The sequence below is a fragment of the Physeter macrocephalus genome, chromosome 13, assembly GCF_002837175.3.
Source record: "Physeter macrocephalus isolate SW-GA chromosome 13, ASM283717v5, whole genome shotgun sequence".
Taxonomy (NCBI): Eukaryota; Metazoa; Chordata; class Mammalia; order Artiodactyla; family Physeteridae; genus Physeter; species Physeter macrocephalus.
This window is the reverse complement of record NC_041226.1, coordinates 81,141,733-81,166,600: the sequence shown is the minus strand read 5'-3', so window position 1 is coordinate 81,166,600 and position 24,868 is coordinate 81,141,733. Positions and strand designations below refer to the sequence as shown.

General features: G+C 54.1%; 2 protein-coding genes across 4 annotated transcripts in view; one reads left to right on the top strand and one right to left on the bottom strand.

The window, feature by feature from the left end:
- Nucleotides 1–3,750, top strand: part of GRTP1 (growth hormone regulated TBC protein 1) — a 21,537-nt gene extending 17,787 nt beyond the window's left edge. Inside the window, exon 9 of one of the 3 annotated variants that reach the window (XM_055089509.1) lies at nt 3,474–3,750. In XM_055089509.1, the coding sequence (XP_054945484.1) occupies nt 3,474–3,563 (90 nt within the window). In that variant the 3' untranslated portion in view covers nt 3,564–3,750. The remainder of the gene's footprint in view (nt 1–3,473) is intronic. The other 2 variants (XM_055089512.1, XM_024117447.3) reach the window with 2 other exon arrangements.
- Nucleotides 3,751–4,937: 1,187 nt separating this feature from the next.
- LAMP1 (lysosomal associated membrane protein 1) lies at nt 4,938–24,728 on the bottom strand. The gene is made up of 9 exons (XM_055089440.1): nt 24,570–24,728; nt 18,325–18,446; nt 16,253–16,469; nt 15,979–16,137; nt 13,504–13,691; nt 7,170–7,292; nt 6,387–6,453; nt 6,145–6,315; nt 4,938–5,893 (listed from the first exon to the last, which is right to left on the bottom strand). The coding sequence occupies exons 1-9, from the start codon at nt 24,619–24,621 to the stop codon at nt 5,754–5,756; spliced, it is 1,239 nt and encodes a 412-aa protein (XP_054945415.1). The 5' UTR covers nt 24,622–24,728; the 3' UTR covers nt 4,938–5,753.
- Nucleotides 24,729–24,868: the final 140 nt, after the last annotated feature.

Genomic DNA, 24,868 nt, shown 5'->3' with positions numbered 1-24,868 from the left:
ACCCTAAAGATGCCACCAGAAAACTACCAGAACTAATCAATGAATTTGGTAAGTTGCAGGATACAAAATTAATGCTCAGAAATCTCTGGCATTCCTATAAACTAACAACGAAAAATCAGAAAGAGAAATTAAGGAAACAATCCCATTTACCATCGCAACAAAAAGAATAAAATACCTAGGAATAAACCTACCTAAGGAGGTGAAAGACTTGTACTCAGAAAACTTTATAAAACACTGATGAAAGAAATCAAAGATGACATAAACAGATGGAGAAATAGACAGTGTTCTTGGATTGGAAGAATCAATATTGTGAAAATGACTATGCTACCCAAAGCAACCTGCAGATTCAATGCAGTCCCTAGCAAATTACCAATGGCATTCTTCACAGAATTAGAACAAAAAATTTTACAATTCGTATGAAAACACAAAAGACCCTGAATAACCAAAGCAATCTTGAGAAAGAAAAATGGAGCTGGAGGAATCAGGCTCCCTGACTTCAGACTATACTACAAAGCTACAGTAATCAAGACAGTATGGTACTGGCACAAAAACAGAAATATAGATCAATGGTACAGGATAGAAAGCCCAGATATAAACCCACCCACATATGGGCACCTAATTTACAACAAAGGAGGCAAGAACATACAATGGAGAAAAGACAGCCTCTTCAATAAGTGGTGCTGGGAAAACTGGACAGCTACATGTAAAAGAAACAGCCACTATGGAGAACAGTATGGAGGGTCCTTAAAAAACTAAAAATGGAACTACCATATGATGCAGCAATTCCACTCCTGGGCACATACCCTTAGAAAACCATAATTCAAAAAGAGACATGTACCACAATGTTCATTGCAGCACTATTTACAATAGCCAGGACATGGAACCCACATAAATGTCCATTGACAGATGAGTGGATAAAGAAGATGTGTCACATATATACAATGGAATATTACTCAGCCATAAAAAGAATGAAATTGAGTTATTTGTAGTGAGGTGTACGGACCTAGAGTCTGTCATACAGAGTGAAGTAAGTCAGAAAGAGAAAAACAAATACCGTGTGCTAATGCATATATATGGAATCTAAAAAAAAAGTGGTGTTGATGAATCTAGTGGCAGAGCAGGAATAAAGATGTAGACAGAGAGAATGGACTTGAGGACAAGGCGGGGGATGGGGAGGGGAAGCTGGGACAAAGTGAGAGAGTGGCATGGACATATGTACACAACCAAATGTAAAATAGCTAGTGGGAAGCAGCCGCATAGCACAGGGAGATCAGCTCGGTGCTTTGTGACCACCTAGAGGGGTGGGATAGGGAGGGTGGGAGGGAGATGCAAGAGGGAGGAGATATGGGGATGTATGTATGCATATGGCTGGTTCATTTTGTTGTGCGACAGAGGCTAGCGCAGTATTGTGAAGCAGTTATACTCCAATAAAGACATACTTTAAAAAAAAACAATTTTGTTAGATTGTATTGTGACAGCTGTCATATCAGCATCCTTTTAAGAAAAGACATCAAAATTGGTGAATTTTTGTGTAGCCATTTTAATGTTGAAGATGGAAGGAAAAAAGCAACATTTTCAGCATATTAGGCTTTATTATTTCAATAAAGGTAAAAACGCAACCAAAATGCAAAAAAAGATTTGTGCAGCGTACAGAGAAGGTGCTGTGACTGCTGGAACGTGCCAAAAGTGGTTTGCGAAGTTTCGTGCTGGAGATTTCTCGCTGGACGATGCTCCACTGTTGGGTAGACCAGTTGAAGTTGATAGCGATCAAATCGAGACATTAATTGTGAACAATCAATGTTATACCACGTGGGAGATAGCAGACATACTCAAAACCTCCAAGTCAAACGTTGAAAATCATTTGAACCAGCTTGGTTATGTTAATCGCTTTGATGTTTGGGTTCCACATAAGTTAAGCGAAAATAACCTTCTTGACCTTATTTCCGCATGCAATTCTCTACTGAGACGTAATGAAAACGTTCCGTTTTTAAAACAAATTGTGATGGGCGATGAAAAGTGGATACTGTACAATAATGTGGAATGGAAGAGATGGTGGGGCAAGCGAAATGAACCACCACCAGCCACTCCAAAGGCCAATCTTCATCCAAAGAAGGTGATGCTGTGTATACGGTGGGAGTGGAAGGGAGTCCTCCCTCTATCATGAGCTCCTTCCGGAAAACCAAACGATTAATTCCAACAAGTACTGCTCCCAGTGAGACCAACGGAAAGCAGCACTCGATGAAAAGCGTCCAGAATTAGTCAACAGAAAACACGTAATCTTCCATCAGGATAATGCAAGACCACATGTTTCTTTAATGACCAGGCAAAAACTGTTACAGCTTGTTACAGTTTGTAAGTTCTGATTCATCCTCGGTATTCACCAGACGTTGCATCTTCGGATTTCCATTTATTTTGGTCTTTACAAAATTCTCTTAATGGAAAAAAATTCAATTCCCTGAAAGACTGTAAGAGGCACCTGGGACAGTTCTTTGCTCAGAAAGATAAAAGTTTCGGAAAGAGGGAATTATGAAGGTGCCTGGAAAATGGCAGAAGGTAGTGGAACAAAAGGGTGAATACATTGTTCAATAAAGTTCTTGGTGAAAATGAAAAACGTCTTTTATTTTTACTTAAAAACCGAAGGCACTTTTTGGCCAACCCAACATGTGTGTTTTACCACAAAAACAAGAAACACCAAAAGAATGAAAATTGGACAAAATGTTACCGAATTTTAATTCCTAGAGCTCAGAGCCTCAGACTTCAGAATCTGAGACATTTTATGGATTGGATTCAAAAATTTTTAAAGTACGCAATGTGACACAAGTGTAACGGAGCAGGACCCCGTGGGCCTTCCCAGGGCAGACCCCTCCCCCGTCTCCTCAGCTGTGGCTCCTCTGAAGTACCCAGATAATCGTATCTCATGCACGTTTCCTGAGTTTTTCAGATGCTAAAACCACCAAGGAATGTCGCCCCCAGCCCTTCTGGCGCCTGAGGATTGATAATGTGACCCTGTGACCTCACCGTCAACCACAGAACTGTGCAGAGCTGGTCACACACCCTGGGACCCCCTCCTTCATCTGGTCTTGAAAGTGCTTTGCTGAAACCCTTCCGGAGTTTGGGCCTTTTGGGGGCACGAGCCGCCTGTTCTCCTTGCTCGGCCCCGCAGTAAACCCTTCTCTGCTCCAAACTCCGGCCGCCCCACCGGGCTCCCCGCGCCCCTGCCCTCCTGGGGGGAAGGTCAAAGGGGCTGTGCGTTCCCGGCGCCCCGGCTGGCCGCGTGGGGAAGCCGCAGCCTCTTCAGGCAGTGTCTGTGCTGATGGTTGAGTTATTGTCACTAACATCCTTTCGGTTTTAAAAAGGGATGGAAACAGGTGACCTTCCTTCACTCACTGACCAACGGGCCTCAGCCCAGCCTTTACCAGGGGCAGGAAGGGGAAACGCATTGCGGGGTTTAAACTAATCCCTTTCTATTCCAGAAAATCTTCTCGGCACCTGGGAGCCTGTCCAGGGCCAGCATCGCCAGGCTGAGGGAGCGTTGCCGGGCCCGGCTGCTGGCGCAGGGCTGACCAGCCTTCGGGGCATGGGCCGCCCCCCACCTTGTGCTGCCCACACGCACACACACGCCGCCTCCATACTCCAGCCGGGAGCGATTAAATTGTCATTCTGTAACATAGCTCTTCAAGTCTAGCTCTTCGTGTTTCTAAATATATATTTTTACCTGAGACACTGGTAATACATACAACGTGACGTGTGCGATTGTGTTTATTCCGTGGGCACCTGTGAGTCTGCATCGGCTCACCAGCCACTGAAAACCAACCCCCAGCAGTGACTTGCGTCAGTGTCGCTGTGCCAGTACTTACTGTCCTTCCTGCAGGAGAGCAGTGGCCTCCAGGGGAGGTTTGCGCACGTGACCTCGCTGTAGAAGGTAAGTTTTTCAAATGATTTTTTTAAATTATCGTGTTACGTGAAGACTAAACCAGAGGTACGTGTGGAAGAGTTACGGACTGCAAGTCAGATCTGGGCCGCGTCATCCCGGACCCCTGGAGGGAGAAGACGCCCCCAGCGAGGCCCCTCCCCTCGGGGCTGGAGGCCCTGGACCTCCACCCTGACCCCGTCTCCCTCCCTCGGGGGTTCTACCTCTGGCTGAGAAACCCACAGCCCGGGCAGGCTGTCCTGCACAGGACACACGGGGACAGGTGGGCTCTTCCTGGAAGGAACCACGCGACGGGTCCCCCTCCGTGGGAGCTGACCAGCTGCACCGCTAGGGCCTGGGGCGCGTCTCTGCCCGGGGCTCCGTGAACGCAGGTGCACCACCTCCAGGCTGGGTATTTAACTTAACGTGTTCCTACCCTGGGTGATGCCACAAATCCCACCACGCCTGCCAAGACCTGACCCTGCAGGACAGGCCAGCTGCTGGTCTCTCCGCTCGGGCTCAGGCCTGTACCACCCACACCGCAGAGAAGCGGAGATGGACACGGGGGACAGTGACGCAGCTCATGCCACTTGCGGCTGGGCTGCTGCTGGGCAGCCGCGTCCTACCCCCCTCAGCACCCCTCACGGGCCCTGCTCCGCTGAGCCTGGTCTGAAGGGACGGCTGCACAGTACAGGCTGCACAGGTCCACCCGCAGGCAGGCTGCCCTGGGCCTCGGCAAGGCCTGTAGGTCCTCCAAGGGCGCAGGTCTCTGCTAGCCGGGGCCCAAGCTCCCCCTCGGTGGCCGCTGACCCGGGGGACCAGGTAAGGGCCTACCTTCCATGGGGTGATCTGTCCCCAGAGCCACAGGGCTCCACATGCTGTACCATTACAGCTGAAGACTGGCCTTTCCTCAAGTCGCCACCCAGAGGACCCGCTCGCTACACAGCAGCCCCCCAGGCACACCCTGCCCACCGCTCGCCCATCGCGACCTCTCGCCGGGAGCCGACAAAAGCATGAGGTACAGACAGACAAACAAAGAGACGTTTTATTAGCATCGTTACGGCAACGCGTCCCAGGAGGGGACGATCCTCAGCGCACAGCCCACCGAGCTGCAAGCGATGAATCAGAGTGAAACAGTTACTGTACACAGTGCAGACACAGGATCACCCCAAACCTCCAACAGAAGACGGAAAATCAGTTTACGAGAAAGTAAATACAAATAACACCCATTTTTCTATTTTAAAAAGTGCCAGGTCTCGAGTGGCAGAGCGTGGAAAGCCCCAGGACCCAGCGCCCGGGAGCCCTGAGGCTCCAGGGCCGGGCCCGCCCTGGCTTCTAAAGCTTAATTTAAGCATCCCAGGTCTGCATCTTCTTACGCCTGCCCTACCATCCTCGTTCCTACTGACTTCTTCAGCGCGTCAGGCTCACAGCTACCGGCCTTCGTCAAAGCATTAAGACCAGAGACTCTCCCTTCGTAAGGCTTACGTCTGAGTAAAGAGTGAAGAGACCAAACATCGGAATCTTAAAAAGCCAAACGACAGCAGAGCCAGTGCCCATTTAGAAAAGCTCTCTTACCCCCCACCCCCCTTAGAGTCCTACTTTGGTAAATATTAACGTTTAACCAGTCAGCAAAATATTTAACCCAGTTAGCAAAATTAACACCGTCATTTCCATAGTTACTCTTTTGTGCATAGTAAATGTGGCCGGATGAACTTCACATTGGACGAAGCAGATGTGAAAACCAGTTTGCAAGAAAGGGTACCCCCCTCGACAGCGATCTAAGCCCAGGGAACGGCCGAGGCCGTACAGCTGCTGCTGGCCCGCGGCGGGGGCGGGCAGCCGGCTAGATGGTCTGGTAGCCGGCGTGGCTCCTCTTCCGGCCGATAAGGTAGGCGATGAGCACGCTGAGGACCAGCCCCGCCAGGGCGCCGCCCACGGCGATGGGGATCAGCGTGCTGTCCTCATCCAGCTGGCACTCCTCCGCTGTGGAGACAGACGGCCCGCGCTGCCCACCTCCGCCCACCGCCACCACGCCGGGGGCCGGTGCCCACACGCTCCCACGGGGAAGGGCCTCGCCAGCGCTCTGCCCAAAGGGTGGCGTGGGCACATCCGCGGACGGGCTGGGGCGTGCAGAGGCCAGGTGGCACGGCTAGGGGAACTGGTGCTAAAGTCTCTCCGACTTGCACGGGGTCCCCCGGCCGTTAGCTACGCAGACCACATCCTCGCCTACTCACCAGGCCCAAACTTGTCCCCGTCCACATGGAACGCCTGGACCCACACTCTGAATATGTTGAGGAAGAAGGCCTCGGTGACCCGCACGCGCTCCTCGGCGTTACACTTATAGGAGTTCCCGGCGGTGGCCTGCAGCGCCCTCAGCGAGCTGTTGGCGGCCTTGAAGGTGGGGTCTGCAAAGGCAGCGGGGGTGAGTGCCCTGGGGCGCCCGCACAGGCATGCCGGTTTGCGGGGGGGGTCTTACCTCTGGCATCGGGCAGGGTCATAGTCAGCTGGACTCCCTGCAGGAAAACCCGGCTGGAACTTGCATTCTAGGGAGAAGACGACAATCACACGGTCACCATCAGGCTCGGGGGGGCACCCGGTGATAAAGGTGACCTCCCGCGCCCGTAGCTTCAGAAGGAAACTGCAGAGCGCCCAGCCCATAAAAGGCAGCCTGTCGACTCGGGAACATGAATTCTGATCAGCTCCTTACAGACCTCGTTACAGAATCAGACTCTGCTAAGATGCGGACTGAAGGAGCTACGTTCCAGAAAAGTCAACATTTAACTTCCTAGGAAAGCTGAACGTCCTCAGGAGAAACCCAGCAGTTCACCTACAGAGTGTACCACGAACTCCCACCAGGGAGGGGCTCTTCCCTTACTCTTTTGCTAACCGCACATGCGGCCCTTCCCGGCAGGTACGAAGAGCAGAGGGTGCAGAGACGCTGCCCCCAGGACGGGCGGAGGACAGCACCTGAGGCCGCGGATAAGCGCCAGGCGTCTGCTGACAGACGAGGGTGGGGCCCGAGGGTCGGGGCGGGCCGAGCGGGGCAGCGGGCCCTCACCATCGCAAACTGCAGCTCCAGGAGCAGGTTCCCGCTGCGGAGCGCCAGGGTCACCAGCTGGGCTGTGCAGCTCCCCCCGAAGGTGGTCTTGCTGGGGTCGATGTTGAACTCTCTGGTCACCGTCTAGTGAGAAGAGCCAAGAGGTCAGCTCCCCTCCCCCAGGCCCCGCGCTCCTGAGGGGACAGAGGCAGCCCAAAACACCATCGCAAACTGCAGCTCCAGGAGCAGGTTCCCGCTGCGGAGCGCCAGGGTCACCAGCTGGGCTGTGCAGCTCCCCCCGAAGGTGGTCTTGCTGGGGTCGATGTTGAACTCTCTGGTCACCGTCTAGTGAGAAGAGCCAAGAGGTCAGCTCCCCTCCCCCAGGCCCCGCGCTCCTGAGGGGACAGAGGCAGCCCAAAAGCAGCGGCTTCAAGGCCATGTTCACGTGAACCAAAACCAGAAGAAAACATGACAAGTTCACACAGGGGCAGATTTCGGGATGCCAGACGGTCCTCCTGGTACTTCCGGCTGCTTTCTCCTGCTTTCACATCCCCGCGGCGGGGGGCGGCCCCTGTCTCCATCCCCAGACTCTCACCCTCGGGGAGAAACGTCATCTCAAGGGAAGAGTAGAAACACAACCCGAGTGTCCGAGCAGTAAAGCGTCCAAGAAAATCCCACCACCACCCAGGCCAGCACACCCGTCCTGTGGTGACAACACACGCTGAGGATTTGGGGCCGCAGAACAGCCAGGGTCGGGAGACTCAACGTCCGAGCAGTAAAGCGTCCAAGAAAATCCCACCACCACCCAGGCCAGCACACCCGTCCTGTGGTGACAACACACGCTGAGGATTTGGGGCCGCAGAACAGCCAGGGTCGGGAGACTCAACCCTGCCGTTGCAGAGACAGCGGCCCAGGTGGGATGGGGGCCCGGCCGGGCAGGCCGGGACACACAGCACCCGCGGCCCACCCCGGGACGCCCGGTCCACAAGGCCCAGGCGGGGAAGGGCTCTGGCGGCCTACCGTGTTGCCCCTCGTGCTGTAGGTGACGTTCAGCTGCAGCCCCATGCTGGCCAGCAGGCAGGTCCCGTTGGCACCGCTCACGTTGTACCTGGACACCGAGGGGCTCTCGGGCGCCGTCGGGCGGGGCGAGGGCCGGGCCGGCGCCGTCGGGGGGGGCGGTGAGGGCCCGTCTTGCTCACAGTGCGTCTCTGTGGGGACGGTAGGGTGAGCTGTGCCGCCACCTCAGGACCTCCAGGAACCCTGGACCCCGAGCCCACCCTGGGCCCCAGCTCACGCTCGCAAGGGGCCCCGCCCCGCAGAACACGACCTCCAGGCCTCCAGCGAGACGCGGGCTAACTAACGCTACTCTGGAACCCTGGACGGGAGCAGGTCACCTCGGCGACGCTCGACCTGGGCCCGCTGGGAGCCCAGCCCCCCGCCTCCGCCCACCTCCGCATGCAGCTCCCACTGGACACCCTTCCACCTCGGCCTCGGGTGGCCCCTCGTCTGCAAGGACACCCTCCCTTGCAGGACAAACCTCCATCAGGATAATGCAAGACCACATGTTTCTTTAATGACCAGGCAAAAACTGTTACAGCTTGTTACAGTTTGTAAGTTCTGATTCATCCTCGGTATTCACCAGACGTTGCATCTTCGGATTTCCATTTATTTTGGTCTTTACAAAATTCTCTTAATGGAAAAAAATTCAATTCCCTGAAAGACTGTAAGAGGCACCTGGGACAGTTCTTTGCTCAGAAAGATAAAAGTTTCGGAAAGAGGGAATTATGAAGGTGCCTGGAAAATGGCAGAAGGTAGTGGAACAAAAGGGTGAATACATTGTTCAATAAAGTTCTTGGTGAAAATGAAAAACGTCTTTTATTTTTACTTAAAAACCGAAGGCACTTTTTGGCCAACCCAACATGTGTGTTTTACCACAAAAACAAGAAACACCAAAAGAATGAAAATTGGACAAAATGTTACCGAATTTTAATTCCTAGAGCTCAGAGCCTCAGACTTCAGAATCTGAGACATTTTATGGATTGGATTCAAAAATTTTTAAAGTACGCAATGTGACACAAGTGTAACGGAGCAGGACCCCGTGGGCCTTCCCAGGGCAGACCCCTCCCCCGTCTCCTCAGCTGTGGCTCCTCTGAAGTACCCAGATAATCGTATCTCATGCACGTTTCCTGAGTTTTTCAGATGCTAAAACCACCAAGGAATGTCGCCCCCAGCCCTTCTGGCGCCTGAGGATTGATAATGTGACCCTGTGACCTCACCGTCAACCACAGAACTGTGCAGAGCTGGTCACACACCCTGGGACCCCCTCCTTCATCTGGTCTTGAAAGTGCTTTGCTGAAACCCTTCCGGAGTTTGGGCCTTTTGGGGGCACGAGCCGCCTGTTCTCCTTGCTCGGCCCCGCAGTAAACCCTTCTCTGCTCCAAACTCCGGCCGCCCCACCGGGCTCCCCGCGCCCCTGCCCTCCTGGGGGGAAGGTCAAAGGGGCTGTGCGTTCCCGGCGCCCCGGCTGGCCGCGTGGGGAAGCCGCAGCCTCTTCAGGCAGTGTCTGTGCTGATGGTTGAGTTATTGTCACTAACATCCTTTCGGTTTTAAAAAGGGATGGAAACAGGTGACCTTCCTTCACTCACTGACCAACGGGCCTCAGCCCAGCCTTTACCAGGGGCAGGAAGGGGAAACGCATTGCGGGGTTTAAACTAATCCCTTTCTATTCCAGAAAATCTTCTCGGCACCTGGGAGCCTGTCCAGGGCCAGCATCGCCAGGCTGAGGGAGCGTTGCCGGGCCCGGCTGCTGGCGCAGGGCTGACCAGCCTTCGGGGCATGGGCCGCCCCCCACCTTGTGCTGCCCACACGCACACACACGCCGCCTCCATACTCCAGCCGGGAGCGATTAAATTGTCATTCTGTAACATAGCTCTTCAAGTCTAGCTCTTCGTGTTTCTAAATATATATTTTTACCTGAGACACTGGTAATACATACAACGTGACGTGTGCGATTGTGTTTATTCCGTGGGCACCTGTGAGTCTGCATCGGCTCACCAGCCACTGAAAACCAACCCCCAGCAGTGACTTGCGTCAGTGTCGCTGTGCCAGTACTTACTGTCCTTCCTGCAGGAGAGCAGTGGCCTCCAGGGGAGGTTTGCGCACGTGACCTCGCTGTAGAAGGTAAGTTTTTCAAATGATTTTTTTAAATTATCGTGTTACGTGAAGACTAAACCAGAGGTACGTGTGGAAGAGTTACGGACTGCAAGTCAGATCTGGGCCGCGTCATCCCGGACCCCTGGAGGGAGAAGACGCCCCCAGCGAGGCCCCTCCCCTCGGGGCTGGAGGCCCTGGACCTCCACCCTGACCCCGTCTCCCTCCCTCGGGGGTTCTACCTCTGGCTGAGAAACCCACAGCCCGGGCAGGCTGTCCTGCACAGGACACACGGGGACAGGTGGGCTCTTCCTGGAAGGAACCACGCGACGGGTCCCCCTCCGTGGGAGCTGACCAGCTGCACCGCTAGGGCCTGGGGCGCGTCTCTGCCCGGGGCTCCGTGAGCGCAGGTGCACCACCTCCAGGCTGGGTATTTAACTTAACGTGTTCCTACCCTGGGTGATGCCACAAATCCCACCACGCCTGCCAAGACCTGACCCTGCAGGACAGGCCAGCTGCTGGTCTCTCCGCTCGGGCTCAGGCCTGTACCACCCACACCGCAGAGAAGCGGAGATGGACACGGGGGACAGTGACGCAGCTCATGCCACTTGCGGCTGGGCTGCTGCTGGGCAGCCGCGTCCTACCCCCCTCAGCACCCCTCACGGGCCCTGCTCCGCTGAGCCTGGTCTGAAGGGACGGCTGCACAGTACAGGCTGCACAGGTCCACCCGCAGGCAGGCTGCCCTGGGCCTCGGCAAGGCCTGTAGGTCCTCCAAGGGCGCAGGTCTCTGCTAGCCGGGGCCCAAGCTCCCCCTCGGTGGCCGCTGACCCGGGGGACCAGGTAAGGGCCTACCTTCCATGGGGTGATCTGTCCCCAGAGCCACAGGGCTCCACATGCTGTACCATTACAGCTGAAGACTGGCCTTTCCTCAAGTCGCCACCCAGAGGACCCGCTCGCTACACAGCAGCCCCCCAGGCACACCCTGCCCACCGCTCGCCCATCGCGACCTCTCGCCGGGAGCCGACAAAAGCATGAGGTACAGACAGACAAACAAAGAGACGTTTTATTAGCATCGTTACGGCAACGCGTCCCAGGAGGGGACGATCCTCAGCGCACAGCCCACCGAGCTGCAAGCGATGAATCAGAGTGAAACAGTTACTGTACACAGTGCAGACACAGGATCACCCCAAACCTCCAACAGAAGACGGAAAATCAGTTTACGAGAAAGTAAATACAAATAACACCCATTTTTCTATTTTAAAAAGTGCCAGGTCTCGAGTGGCAGAGCGTGGAAAGCCCCAGGACCCAGCGCCCGGGAGCCCTGAGGCTCCAGGGCCGGGCCCGCCCTGGCTTCTAAAGCTTAATTTAAGCATCCCAGGTCTGCATCTTCTTACGCCTGCCCTACCATCCTCGTTCCTACTGACTTCTTCAGCGCGTCAGGCTCACAGCTACCGGCCTTCGTCAAAGCATTAAGACCAGAGACTCTCCCTTCGTAAGGCTTACGTCTGAGTAAAGAGTGAAGAGACCAAACATCGGAATCTTAAAAAGCCAAACGACAGCAGAGCCAGTGCCCATTTAGAAAAGCTCTCTTACCCCCCACCCCCCTTAGAGTCCTACTTTGGTAAATATTAACGTTTAACCAGTCAGCAAAATATTTAACCCAGTTAGCAAAATTAACACCGTCATTTCCATAGTTACTCTTTTGTGCATAGTAAATGTGGCCGGATGAACTTCACATTGGACGAAGCAGATGTGAAAACCAGTTTGCAAGAAAGGGTACCCCCCTCGACAGCGATCTAAGCCCAGGGAACGGCCGAGGCCGTACAGCTGCTGCTGGCCCGCGGCGGGGGCGGGCAGCCGGCTAGATGGTCTGGTAGCCGGCGTGGCTCCTCTTCCGGCCGATAAGGTAGGCGATGAGCACGCTGAGGACCAGCCCCGCCAGGGCGCCGCCCACGGCGATGGGGATCAGCGTGCTGTCCTCATCCAGCTGGCACTCCTCCGCTGTGGAGACAGACGGCCCGCGCTGCCCACCTCCGCCCACCGCCACCACGCCGGGGGCCGGTGCCCACACGCTCCCACGGGGAAGGGCCTCGCCAGCGCTCTGCCCAAAGGGTGGCGTGGGCACATCCGCGGACGGGCTGGGGCGTGCAGAGGCCAGGTGGCACGGCTAGGGGAACTGGTGCTAAAGTCTCTCCGACTTGCACGGGGTCCCCCGGCCGTTAGCTACGCAGACCACATCCTCGCCTACTCACCAGGCCCAAACTTGTCCCCGTCCACATGGAACGCCTGGACCCACACTCTGAATATGTTGAGGAAGAAGGCCTCGGTGACCCGCACGCGCTCCTCGGCGTTACACTTATAGGAGTTCCCGGCGGTGGCCTGCAGCGCCCTCAGCGAGCTGTTGGCGGCCTTGAAGGTGGGGTCTGCAAAGGCAGCGGGGGTGGGTGCCCTGGGGCGCCCGCACAGGCATGCCGGTTTGCGGGGGGGGTCTTACCTCTGGCATCGGGCAGGGTCATAGTCAGCTGGACTCCCTGCAGGAAAACCCGGCTGGAACTTGCATTCTAGGGAGAAGACGACAATCACACGGTCACCATCAGGCTCGGGGGGGCACCCGGTGATAAAGGTGACCTCCCGCGCCCGTAGCTTCAGAAGGAAACTGCAGAGCGCCCAGCCCATAAAAGGCAGCCTGTCGACTCGGGAACATGAATTCTGATCAGCTCCTCACAGACCTCGTTACAGAATCAGACTCTGCTAAGATGCGGACTGAAGGAGCTACGTTCCAGAAAAGTCAACATTTAACTTCCTAGGAAAGCTGAACGTCCTCAGGAGAAACCCAGCAGTTCACCTACAGAGTGTACCACGAACTCCCACCAGGGAGGGGCTCTTCCCTTACTCTTTTGCTAACCGCACATGCGGCCCTTCCCGGCAGGTACGAAGAGCAGAGGGTGCAGAGACGCTGCCCCCAGGACGGGCGGAGGACAGCACCTGAGGCCGCGGATAAGCGCCAGGCGTCTGCTGACAGACGAGGGTGGGGCCCGAGGGTCGGAGCGGGCCGAGCGGGGCGGCGGGCCGAGCGGGGCGGCGGGCCCTCACCATCGCAAACTGCAGCTCCAGGAGCAGGTTCCCGCTGCGGAGCGCCAGGGTCACCAGCTGGGCTGTGCAGCTCCCCCCGAAGGTGGTCTTGCTGGGGTCGATGTCGAACTACCCGTCCTGTGGTGACAACACACGCTGAGGATTTGGGGCCGCAGAACAGCCAGGGTCGGGAGACTCAACCCTGCCGTGGCAGAGACAGCGGCCCAGGTGGGATGGGGGCCCGGCCGGGCAGGCCGGGACACACAGCACCCGCGGCCCACCCCGGGACGCCCGGTCCACAAGGCCCAGGCGGGGAAGGGCTCTGGCGGCCTACCGTGTTGCCCCTCGTGCTGTAGGTGACGTTCAGCTGCAGCCCCATGCTGGCCAGCAGGCAGGTCCCGTTGGCACCGCTCACGTTGTACCTGGACACCGAGGGGCTCTCGGGCGCCGTCGGGCGGGGCGAGGGCCGGGCCGGCGCCGTCGGGGGGGGCGGTGAGGGCCCGTCTTGCTCACAGTGCGTCTCTGTGGGGACGGTAGGGTGAGCTGTGCCGCCACCTCAGGACCTCCAGGAACCCTGGACCCCGAGCCCACCCTGGGCCCCAGCTCACGCTCGCAAGGGGCCCCGCCCCGCAGAACACGACCTCCAGGCCTCCAGGGAGACGCGGGCTAACTAACGCTACTCTGGAACCCTGGACGGGAGCAGGTCACCTCGGCGACGCTCGACCTGGGCCCGCTGGGAGCCCAGCCCCCCGCCTCCGCCCACCTCCGCATGCAGCTCCCACTGGACACCCTTCCACCTCGGCCTCGGGTGGCCCCTCGTCTGCAAGGACACCCTCCCTTGCAGGACAAACCTTCCCCCCGTGAGGTCAGAACAAAACCTCAACTCCATCCCGTGCTTTGGGGACCCAGGCCACTTGCAACGGCAACAATTCACATATATGTTCTCCGAGCTCCTGTGCCGGGCTGGAAATGGTCCCAGAGACAGCAGCAGAGCGGCCCGGAGTGCCCGGGCTCCGCGGGGACAGACGCCAGACACACATACCATCGCCAGCCCGGACCATCGGCGTGGTGCCCCCAGGAGAATGGCAGCAGCCCCGGGAAGGACGGGCACGAGACGGCCCTACTAGTCAAGGATGGAGCCGAGACTCCGTGCCCGCGGTCAGCCAACTGCTGTGGGCGCTCATCCAGGGCGGGTGGAGGGCCCAGCGAGGGGGAGAGTGGGAGCCCGGCGGCAAGAGACACAATCAGGAGATGGGGGCGGCCCCGGCCACACAGGTCCGACAGGGGAGGGCACAGGGCGCCCCCGGAGGACACACTGAGGGTGTGCATACGACCCCGTCCCTCAGAATCTGACCCACCATGACTGCTCACGACAAAAATTTATATTCAAAATCAAAGCTGACTAAGGCAAAAGCTGAAAAGTAACTGTACGTGTCCCACAGGGGCTGACAGGCCAGACACGCCTTCTCTGAAGGCGTGGGAGGCAGGGAGCCCAGGGGTGGTGGCAGGGGAGGAGGGGGGGAGGGGCGGGGCTGCGCACCCTCCAGTGCCCGTCTCACGGTTCTCAGAAGCTCGTGCGCCCAGCAGGCCCCTGATGGTCTCCCAGCAGCTGCAGATACTCAGATAAACCTGCACGTTTCACTGACGAAGTTTCAAGGGGAAAGAGACGTTTTAGCACGGCCCGCACCTAAGCTAGACTGGGAGTGAGACTCAGGTCCCCAAGGAATGAAAAAGTTAGTAAGACCAAACTGGGCAGGAGGTGAGACGTGTGATAAACTTCACTGAAAAGCAGTTTGTTTTGAACTTCTCTCTCAGAAGAGCTGACAAGAATCCACTCATCAAACATGAAGGATGAAAAGATGAATACACCTCAGTCCTCTGGTGGGCCCGCGGCTGGCATCCGATCCTGCCGGACACGGGAGCCCCACCGGCCAGGTGGCTGTAGCGCCTGTCCCAACCTAGCTCTGCCATGTGAGAGTGAGAGAGCAGCCACAGGAATGGGTGAGTGAGTGATCATGGCTGGGTCCCAATAAAATGCTGCTTGTGATCAGTAAAACTTAATTTTATATCATGTTCATGTGTTGTGAAACGTTATTTTTTAATGTTAATCTAGAAGCAAAACCACCATTTTTAGTTGTTGGCTGTGCAGGGCCCAGAGGCCCTTGCCAGCCCGGGGCTGCAGCTGGCCGCATGGAGGGCCGTGGCGTCAGCAGGCACCCCAGCTGCTTCCGAGCCGCCGGGGAAGGCCGCGGGGACGCCTCCCTCCCCCCGGAAATGACAGCGAGCCGACTGGCAGGACGTGGGGAATGGCAGTCAGAAAGCGACCTGTCTAGCACAGACCGCGGCTGGCGCCCGGGGCAGCGCTCGGCAGGCGCTTCCCGCGAGTCCCCACGCGCTGCGCGCACAGGTGAGCTTCCTCACTTCACAGGGGAGGAAGTAAGAGGTCGACCACCTCACCCGAGACCACAGGGCTGGGCTGGTGGGCGCACCCCGGGGCCGTGGTCTCCCTGAAAGGCTCCCCGGTCGCTCCCACCCCTGCCCCGGGGCTGCCCGAGCCGGACTGAGGTTAGACGGGGTCTCTGTGTCGACACAGCAGCTTGAGCTGAAGGAGAGCCTACGACCCTAACCCCATCAGCTCTGTAACAAGGGAAGAGAGAGGGTCTGAACCACTTTGCCCCGTTAGCCGGTTTCAATCCACCCTCGCCGCGAGAGGTGAGCTTCTGCAAAGACAGAGGGGCCGGGGGCAGCCCTCCGAAGACGCGGCGGTCTCCCCGGGCACCCGTGGGGGCCGGGCCGGGACGGTCCTCACCCTCCCTGCTGAAGCTGTTGTTGGAGAGGTAGGCCTGAATGGTGGCGTCACGGAGCGTGATGGTCACGTTGTGCAGGTGGACCTGCCTACTGCTCACACACCTGTACTTTGTATTTATGTCTGCCTTGATGTCGGTTACGGATTCCACAGTCTTGGTTTCTACACGAAAAAAAAATCGATCTTTAACTCCTGGAAGTGCTTAGTTAGAAGCAATTTCAGATACTCCCCCGACCCAGTTTTCTCCACCCCATAATTGGTCCATATTGGTTCTTACCCTTGGAGCTCGAATTGGGGAAAATGCCTGTATCTGACAAGTTATAAACAAAACGCATCAGCTGGACACCGTAGCGTGTTGCATTTCTTGTGAAACTGAGGGTCAGCGTATGGCCTCTTCCAAAAGCGATCTCGAGACTGGAGTCAGAAGCATTTCCTTTGCCACAAGAGCTGCTATTTAATACTTCTGCACTGGCCGGCAGCTCAAAGGTCACGCTCTGGAACAAACATGATGACAGCGGAACCCAGTTAGGGTGTAGGTTACTAAAGGGGTTCAGAAACACCAAAGATCTGACATATGCCCCGACCCCAGCTCCATCTCAGATGTCACTATTAATGCATTCATTTTCAATAAAAACAAAAAACATGAAAGTCAGTATTACATGTCAAATAATAGACCAGAAAGTAACTCAAGTGCAAGGCAAGGATGACCTAATTATTCACTAATTTAAAACTGTTCTTCATTAATATGATTTTAATTTACAAGAGAATTAAAACTACAGTTATCTCAGTAAAGTGAAATAATTCACGTTGGGCTTCAGGATGAGCTGATACTTTTATCTGAAAAAACCCATTACCTCGTGTTTGCCATAGAAAAGTTTATTTAAAGAATATGTCTCTCTAAACAAAGAGAAGAGGGAGTTTACTGCAGAATTGTCTGAATTAACTATTATAAGCAAAACAAACAACTACAAAACCACCAAAGCTCATCTCGATGAACCAGACTGGGTGAAGGACCCGTGGGAAACTGTCCTAGCACTTTCCTGATGGACAGACCACGCCTGTGACAAAGACACACTGTGTGAAGAGTGGGAAGGCACACTACAGCAAAGGGATGTTCCCGTTTGTGTAACGCGATTAGTATATAATGAAACGATGTTTTAGAAAATCCAAACAAAAAGAAGTGAAGTAGAAATTAGAATAAAAGGTGCCTAGGGGACTTCCCTGGTGGTCCAGTGGTTAAAGACTTCGCCTTCCAATGCAGGGAGTGCAGGTTCAATCCCTGGTTGCGGAGCTAAGATCCCACATGCCTTGTGGCCAAAAAACCAAAACATAAAACAGAAGCAATATTGTAACAAATTCAATAAAGACTGTAAAAATGGTCCACGTTAAAAAAATTTTTTTTTAAATTTTAAAAATAAATAAAAGGTGCTTGGACAAGTCTTTACAGTTGGAGACATTTCTGTGGAATGAAGCTTTCCCTGCTTTCTTCTGTTCTGATAGAGACCACATTTATACCAAGACAGGGCCAATGAACTTAGGAGGCCAGGCAGCTGGCACGTCCAGAGGGCTCTGAAGAAGCCACTCGTCCTCCCAGCAGTCCTGGGCCCCCACTGCCCTCCAAGTGCCTGAAAACAGATACGGTGCCTTGGATGTGGAGATGGGTAAGGAAAAACACTGCTTCAACAAAGCACTGAAAACAAAATATAAGAGTATGTTTACAAGAACAAACGTTAAATGGAAAGAGAAAGTGAAAGGTCCACTAACAGGTAATTCATGGAGAAAGAGGTAACAAAGAAATGCTGCTTATTTGTTAGGGATCTGGTAAATGCAAAAAGCCTTTCTCATCCTGCAGAGGCACAAAGCTGTTTTAACAAAACCAAAAGGGACATTCTAATCAAACTAGTACAGTGGCACTGCACCTCGAGCACCTGTTTACACACGATTCTTGGAGTGTAAGTTTACCTAAAGCAGATTCGACAGATTAAAAAAGCTATATTCACAGAGCTGTACACCGGGCATAAAAAGAATATAAGAAAACTTAGTTACAGGGGATGGGTTAGTAAATTAGCGCGATTAACATAATGAAATACTACGTTGTGATTACAAAAGATAATCAAGAAGAAAACTGGAAAAATGCTCACAATAAAATAGTGAGCACAAAATAGTTTGTATATAATATGACTGCATCCTCAGTATATAAAATGCATAGACTATTACAGGTACTAACAGCCTATGAGACACAGCAGTGTATAACATACAAGAAACACACACACCTGTAAGACTGTCAAGGCAGGTTAAATTATCACACACACACACAAGCAAGGCATGCAGGGCCCTGGTGTCTCCTACCTTAGAACCATTCTTGGTGTCATAGCTGGTCAAGAAGGCAGCAGAGAAGTTGGCCATGATACAAGCTGTCCCATTGCCATCTTTCACCACAAACACAGCTGACGCACCACGCACGAGGCCTGCTAACTCCAGGAAAGACAGAAATGACCAAACACTTTTTAGAAAATTTTGGTTGTCTACAGCTGTGGCAATACAGCTGTTATTAGGAAAGCTACTTAAATCGCCGAAGAACTAGACACACAGATCCCGCAGGTGGGGCTCAGCTGGGCTTCTGTCCCTCCTGGAGACTGGTCTGAAAATGTTCTCTCTAAACCCATCCCATCAGTTTGCCAACCTGTCATTAGCTCTTCAATGCTTTTCTTCAAAATACGTGCCGGGAAGTCACAGGTCAATTTCTGAGTCACCCCAGGCCCAGGCTGCCCACACTCGCTCCTCAGAGGATCTCGGGGATGCGGGGTGGGGTCCTGAAGGCAGAACTCAACGTAAACTAAACGCTGACCTTCTACAGAAACCCTGTGGACCCAAACTGCTACTTAGAGTCGGCTCTGCTTTTGCCTCTCGTGGACTGGCAACGTGGCAAGAAAAGCCGCAGACTCAGAGATCAGAGATCTTTGCCCATTTCCAGAAGGTCCTCAAAATACAGTAATTCCACTGGACCTGGACTTGGCTGTGTGACCTTAGGACAACACTCCGCCTCTGTAGGTATAGCTGCCAAGTGCCTGAGGGAAGGGGCGGAAGGCAGCTGTCACAGGTCCTCCAACCTGCGAGTGGCCACAGCTCTGAGCTAGTTCTCAGGGCCAGGACCACACCCCAAAACCCCGAGCAGGCAGCTTAGCAGCAAATGCACTCCGATCTGAGTCAGAGAAGGTAAGTGACAGCCACACACCTTAGCACAGGGTTCTTTCACAGACGGGCAGGTGTCCTGACCATCCTAAAGCCAAGCAGCCACCAACCAGCACCGGGCACTGCCACACTCCCAGGAACACACCTCCTTGTTTCCGCAGCTAAGGTCCCTGCACACCCTTCGTCAAGCAGTGGCACATCTGGCTATGACGGCTCTAAGGGTACATGTGACCCAGGCAGCACGCTCCAAGGACAGCCAACTAGCTTTCATTCTGAAGTCCCTGTCACTGACGTGATAAAATGACTCCAGTGAACCCAGTTCACTTCACCCTTGGGACCGTCACCAAATAAAACCTTCAGAGCAACTACTACTTAAGCCTAAAGTGAACAGTATAGACAGAAACCCTGCATACCCTCCTGTAAGCCTCAGGTAAAGGAAATATCAAAGTCTGCATTCATAAAGAAAAACTGCTACAAATGAAGCAAACTAGGGCAGACAAGGAAAATTCTGTCTGTTGTGCTTCGCAAATTTTAACCCCCGCCCTCCCCCCGAATACTGCAGCAAGATTCCACTAAAGTCATTTCCAATGAATGAACGCTCCTTTTAAAAACCTAGAGAAAATCCCACAACTCGTTTTTGACACAGTGAAGTTTTTTTTTTTAATTAATTAATTTTTATTTTTTTGGCTGCGTTGGGTCTTCGTTGCCACGCACAGGCTTTCTCTAGTTGCGGCGAGCGGGGGCTACTCTTGGTTGCGGTGCGCGGGCTTCTCATTGCGGTGGCTTCTCTTGTTGCGGAGCATAGGCTCTAGGCGTGCAGGCTTCAGTAGTTGTGCCTCACGGGCTCAGTAGTTGTGGCGCACGGGCTTAGTTGCTCCACGGCATGTGGGATCTTCCCGGACCAGGGCTCGAACCTGTGTCCCCTGCACTGGCAGGCAGATTCTTAACCACTGCGCCACCAGGGAAGCCCTACAGTGAAGGTTTTTAAAGACATGTCTCTGAGAGCGACGGAGTAAGTGCACAAGAGCTACAGAGATGCCAGCCAGGCAAACGCAGGCTCAGCAGCAGAAGCAAAAGCCTGGGTGCTGAGGCCAGAGAAACAGCGGACACCAACCAGCTCACAGTGCACATGGGCGCCCCCAGGCCTGAGCTGCCCCCAACGGCCTGGGCGCTGGTGCCACATGCTGTCACACGTGCCATGGCACAGCAGGTCAGGTGGCCACCTCCCACAGGGGCCTGCACAGGCCAGCTCCTACCAAGCCGCCCTCCTATAAAATAGGTCCCTAAGTCACCAAAAAACGTTCTAGTGACTCAAAGCACTTAACCAGAAAACACTTCATAAATAACTTTTCAGTCAATTTTTTCATTTAGTAAACATGCTGAAAGTCTGAGCTTTCAAAGGACAACAAAGTAGTATTACTAAAACAAACTTAAAATAAGCATCAGGGACTTCCCTGGCGGTCCAGTGGTTAGGACTCCGTGCTTCCACTGCAGGGGGCACGGGTTCAATCCCTAGTCGGGGAACCAAGATCCCACATGCCGAAAGGCGCGGCCAAAACAACCCAGAAACACAAAACAAAACAAAAAGCATCGGCAGCACTAGAGGCCCCCAAATTTTCCACTATTAAAACAAGAAACCAGAGCCAATTTTGGTCAAGAGAAAAATGTCTACAAGAGCATTACAACAAAAAACTGTAAGAGAAACACGTATGCTAATAGTCAGAAATTAGTTTCTAACTCTATAAAAGACAACCACCATCTCAAATTAGCTAGGATGTTTGCAGTAATTTGGGGGGTGTCCCTCCCGAAAGTCAGAACCTGCACCACCGGGAGCTGCTCCTTTTCAGCACACACGCCCGACGCACGCCAACCTCTCCCCAGGGGTCCCGTAGAGGAGCGAGTGGCTTATTCCTTCAAACACTCCCACCTGGAGACACTCCAGTCTCTAAAACAGGTGCAGCTGTGGGAGCACGCCTGCCTGAGATGAGATCTCAGTCTCTGACAGACTCCACCACTAACTGACTGTGACCCCGGGCCCAGAGGAACCACCACGCGCCTCGGTTTAGGCACCTGTGAGACGGAAACAAGCATCGAGGATGGTCAGAGCATCAAGTGACCCAAAGCAAGGGGAGCGCTGGGTACAAGGCGTCAGCCTGCTTTCAGTGTTAGCTGTTACTATCAATGCGTTCAGTGCTACACGGCCCTCATCTATTGTTGAATCCGTGGTACCTGACACAGACTGTCAAATAAGCGTTTCATTTAACGAGCACCTGTAGTGCACCTTGCAGGTAACTATAAACTATCGTGACAACTTTAATAGGTGGACACTATGATGATTTCCTTTTCACAGATGTGGAGTCCAAAGCACAGAGAGGTTAACTACTGTGCTCGAGGTCACACAGCTAGTGATGGTGCAGAGCCAGATCTGGAACTGGGTCTGCTGACTCACGGCATGTGCCCGCCGAGCTTGCCATGGGCCGGCGGCACAGTGAGGTCCACACCTGAACCACACTTTCTCTCCAGCACTTGGTAAGCAAGTGAATATGCTTCAAATTATGACACACTCACTTCCATATGAAAGAAACTGCCATCTAGAGGAACAAGTCAATACAGTCTTTGTTAAACTGTTTAATAGAAATCACTTTCTAATTTCTCTTGGCTCGATTTTCTTGAATCCAGTATTTTTCTTCTTCTTAACCAGTGATACATAATCACCTGTGAAAACGTACAGGAAAAAAAGAAAGACCGAGGCTCCATCCCAGAAACGGAGTCACAGACTCTAGAGACCAGTATGTACGTTTCTGAACAGCTGATGTGCATGTTCAGTTAGGGACCACTGTACATCCCTTCGTGTACGTGCTGAGCACTTACTGTATGTGAGGCACGAGATAGGCTGTAACATAAGGAAGACACAGGTGTGAAAATAATCACAACACAGCAGAACCAATATTCCAGTAGAAGCATGTGCTGTACATGCACATAGTCAAGTCTTCCAGACGCAGAGAGGAGAAAGGACTAATACAGCCTGGGATGGACCTAACAATATAAATTCAAAATTATGGACCCAAAACATTTTGACCTCAAATCTACTGAAAAATTAGGTCGCCAACCTGGGTAACTGGCAAACTCCCACAAGCGAGGGTAACATTAATCGGTATAAAACATTTTTTCAAACTTCCTAAGCAACAGTTCTTCATTCGGAAAGGGGAAGGAGGTCATCCCGGTGACATCAACAGTCAAGAGCCCTATTATTCAATATACTTAATCATATGTATCAAGAAGTTTCAGTTCACACTTGTCTACACTTTCTACCAAGTATTAAAACACAAAGGAAACTTTACTTTCTAATTATCAAAGCAAGATGAATTTGTGACTTAGAAGTTGGAAATATTTTTAGAAAAGATGCTTTTTGGTGAAACTGTGGATTAAAATAGACTTTTTTTTTTTTTTTTTTTTTTTTCGGTACGCGGGCCTCTCACTGTTGCGGCCTCTCCCGTTGCGGAGCACAGGCTCCGGACGCGCAGGCTCAGCGGCCATGGCTCACGGGCCTAGATGCTCCAAGCCTAGACATTATTTTAAACAGACCTAAATACAAGCTCTTAACAGACCTTTTTAAAACTTGGATTTTTAACTGAATATAAAACTTAAGGGCTTCCCTGGTGGCGCAGTGGTTGAGAATCCGCCTGCCGATGCAGGGGACGCGGGTTCGTGCCCCGGTCCGGGAAGATCCCACGTGCCGCGGAGCGGCTGGGCCCGTGAGCCACGGCCGCTGAGCCTGCGCGTCCGGAGCCGAGCCACGCCCGCTGAGCCGGCGCGTCCGGAGCCTGTGCTCCGCAACGGGACAGGCCGCAACAGTGAGAGGCCCGCGTACCGCAAAAACCAAAACAACAACAACAACAAAAAACCCCCCAAAACTTAAAAGATATGATGGAATGGACATTAAAAGGCTAATTATGGGAACTCCCTGGCGGTCCAGGGGTTAGGACTCTGCACTTTTACTGCTGGGGGCCTGGGTTCAATCCCTGGTCAGGGAACTAAGATCATACAAGCCTCGTGGCATAGCCAAAAAAAAAAAGAGAAAAAGCTAATTGCATGCATGATACTCCAAGCTATCAGTAGGGAAGTATGGATTTTTCTCTTCATTCAGGTGAGTTTTTAAAACATGAAACAAAATGTGACAGTTCTAATGCACGCGAGCTCTTCTAATAAAGAACAATGAGACGCCCTGACACGACAAGACTTGTCCCACCAGGTCCTCTCAAAACTCATGACACCTGCTGGGGAGAGCAAGGCTCCGGGTTTGCGGCTGGAATAAGGTCACCCCTTGCACTGGTCTTGCAGCTCAAAGAACTCATTTTACGCAATAGGCAAAACAAAATCCTGAAACCAAAATTCATTCTGTCACAATAAAAGAACTTCAGAGTAGATACTTAGAGAATTCCCGGCAGGTACTTGGGAGACTGCTTCTGTGTCTGCTGAACTCAAGGGAGCGCCCACCAGTGAGCTCCGGTACCTCTTTTCCGTTCCTGGCACTTTAATCTTCCCGTATCATGGGGACCAGGTGAGAAAGTGCCACAGAGAGAGCTCTCAGTAGCCATAAAAATCAAACCGCGCAGTGATTCTTAAGTCAGCACAATTCTTTTCTCCTTAGAACAGATAAGTGACAGCAAAATTCCTCAATGGATAAAACACCGGCGCCCACGGACAGCTCCCGAGTTCCGTGGGCCCAGAGCGCGCGCGCGCGCGCACACACACACACAAACACAGACACACACACACGCACGCAGCGCTCCTGACGACTCACTAGAAATGGAGACGACCCTTGGGAGGCCAGGCCTAGCCCCCCTCTCCTTCTGTCCACTGTGGGCTCCCCGAAACTCTCAAGGGCAACTTTAAGTCATTATAACGCAATTAAAATTCACAACGACATAAACACACGCGTCAGCGCTCCGTGCCATGCTGCTGGGGGCAAAGATTAAAAGCCCGAAGGACGAACTCTAAAGGCCGGGGTCGCCGCCCGCCCTATTCTCCTGCGCGGACATCCGCGTCGGGCGCAAACCGAGGCCCACGCGGTCCCGCGTCTCCGGCTGCAGCCGCACGCAGCCCTCCGGAGCCACCCGTGCCCCCAAATAAGGGCGCGAACCACGCCGCTCAGAAACCACCAAGTCACTGCCGACTGGCCCCACAACCCGAGGTCTGAGACCCGCGGGCCGCGCCGGGCCCTCCCTCCGTCATCCACTTCTGGGCACCTGGCCCGACCCCTCCCCCCGCAGCTCCCGGCCCCCGAGCAGCCCCCCGCCCCTCACGCCGCCCCACATCCCTCTGGGCCCGCGCAGCACCGCACACCTGCCCGACCCTCCCCCCGCAGCCCCTGAGCCCTCAGCCCCAGCCCGGCCTCTCACCGAACAGCAGCAGGGGCAGTAGCCATCGCCGGGCGCCGCCGGGGGCCGCCATGGGCGCGAGCGGGAGCCGGGCGGGGTCGGGGGCGGGCGGGCCGGGGTCTGACCCGACCGGCGTGTGGGCAGCTGGTCCCGCTGTTGCGCCCGCTGCAGGAAACAAACCCCACGACCGGCGGCGTCTGTCACGTGAACCCGCGCCGCGCCCGCGCCGTCACGTGACCCACGTGCATCTCGCGAGAGTGAGAGAGCTCAGGCGAGCTCCCTGCGCCAGCCTTGCACCTCACGCCGCCCCACATCCCTCT

Coding starts and splice junctions, on each gene's coding strand:
- LAMP1 (XM_055089440.1), bottom strand. CDS start 24,621: ATGGCGGCCCCCGGCGGCGCCCGGCGATGGCTACTGCCCCTGCTGCTG. Junction 6,454..7,169: donor TGGAGCTGCAGTTTGCGATG/GTGTTTTGGGCT, acceptor TCTTCTCCCTAG/AATGCAAGTTCCAGCCGGGT. Junction 6,316..6,386: donor GACCCTGCCCGATGCCAGAG/GTAAGACCCCCC, acceptor CTGCCTTTGCAG/ACCCCACCTTCAAGGCCGCC.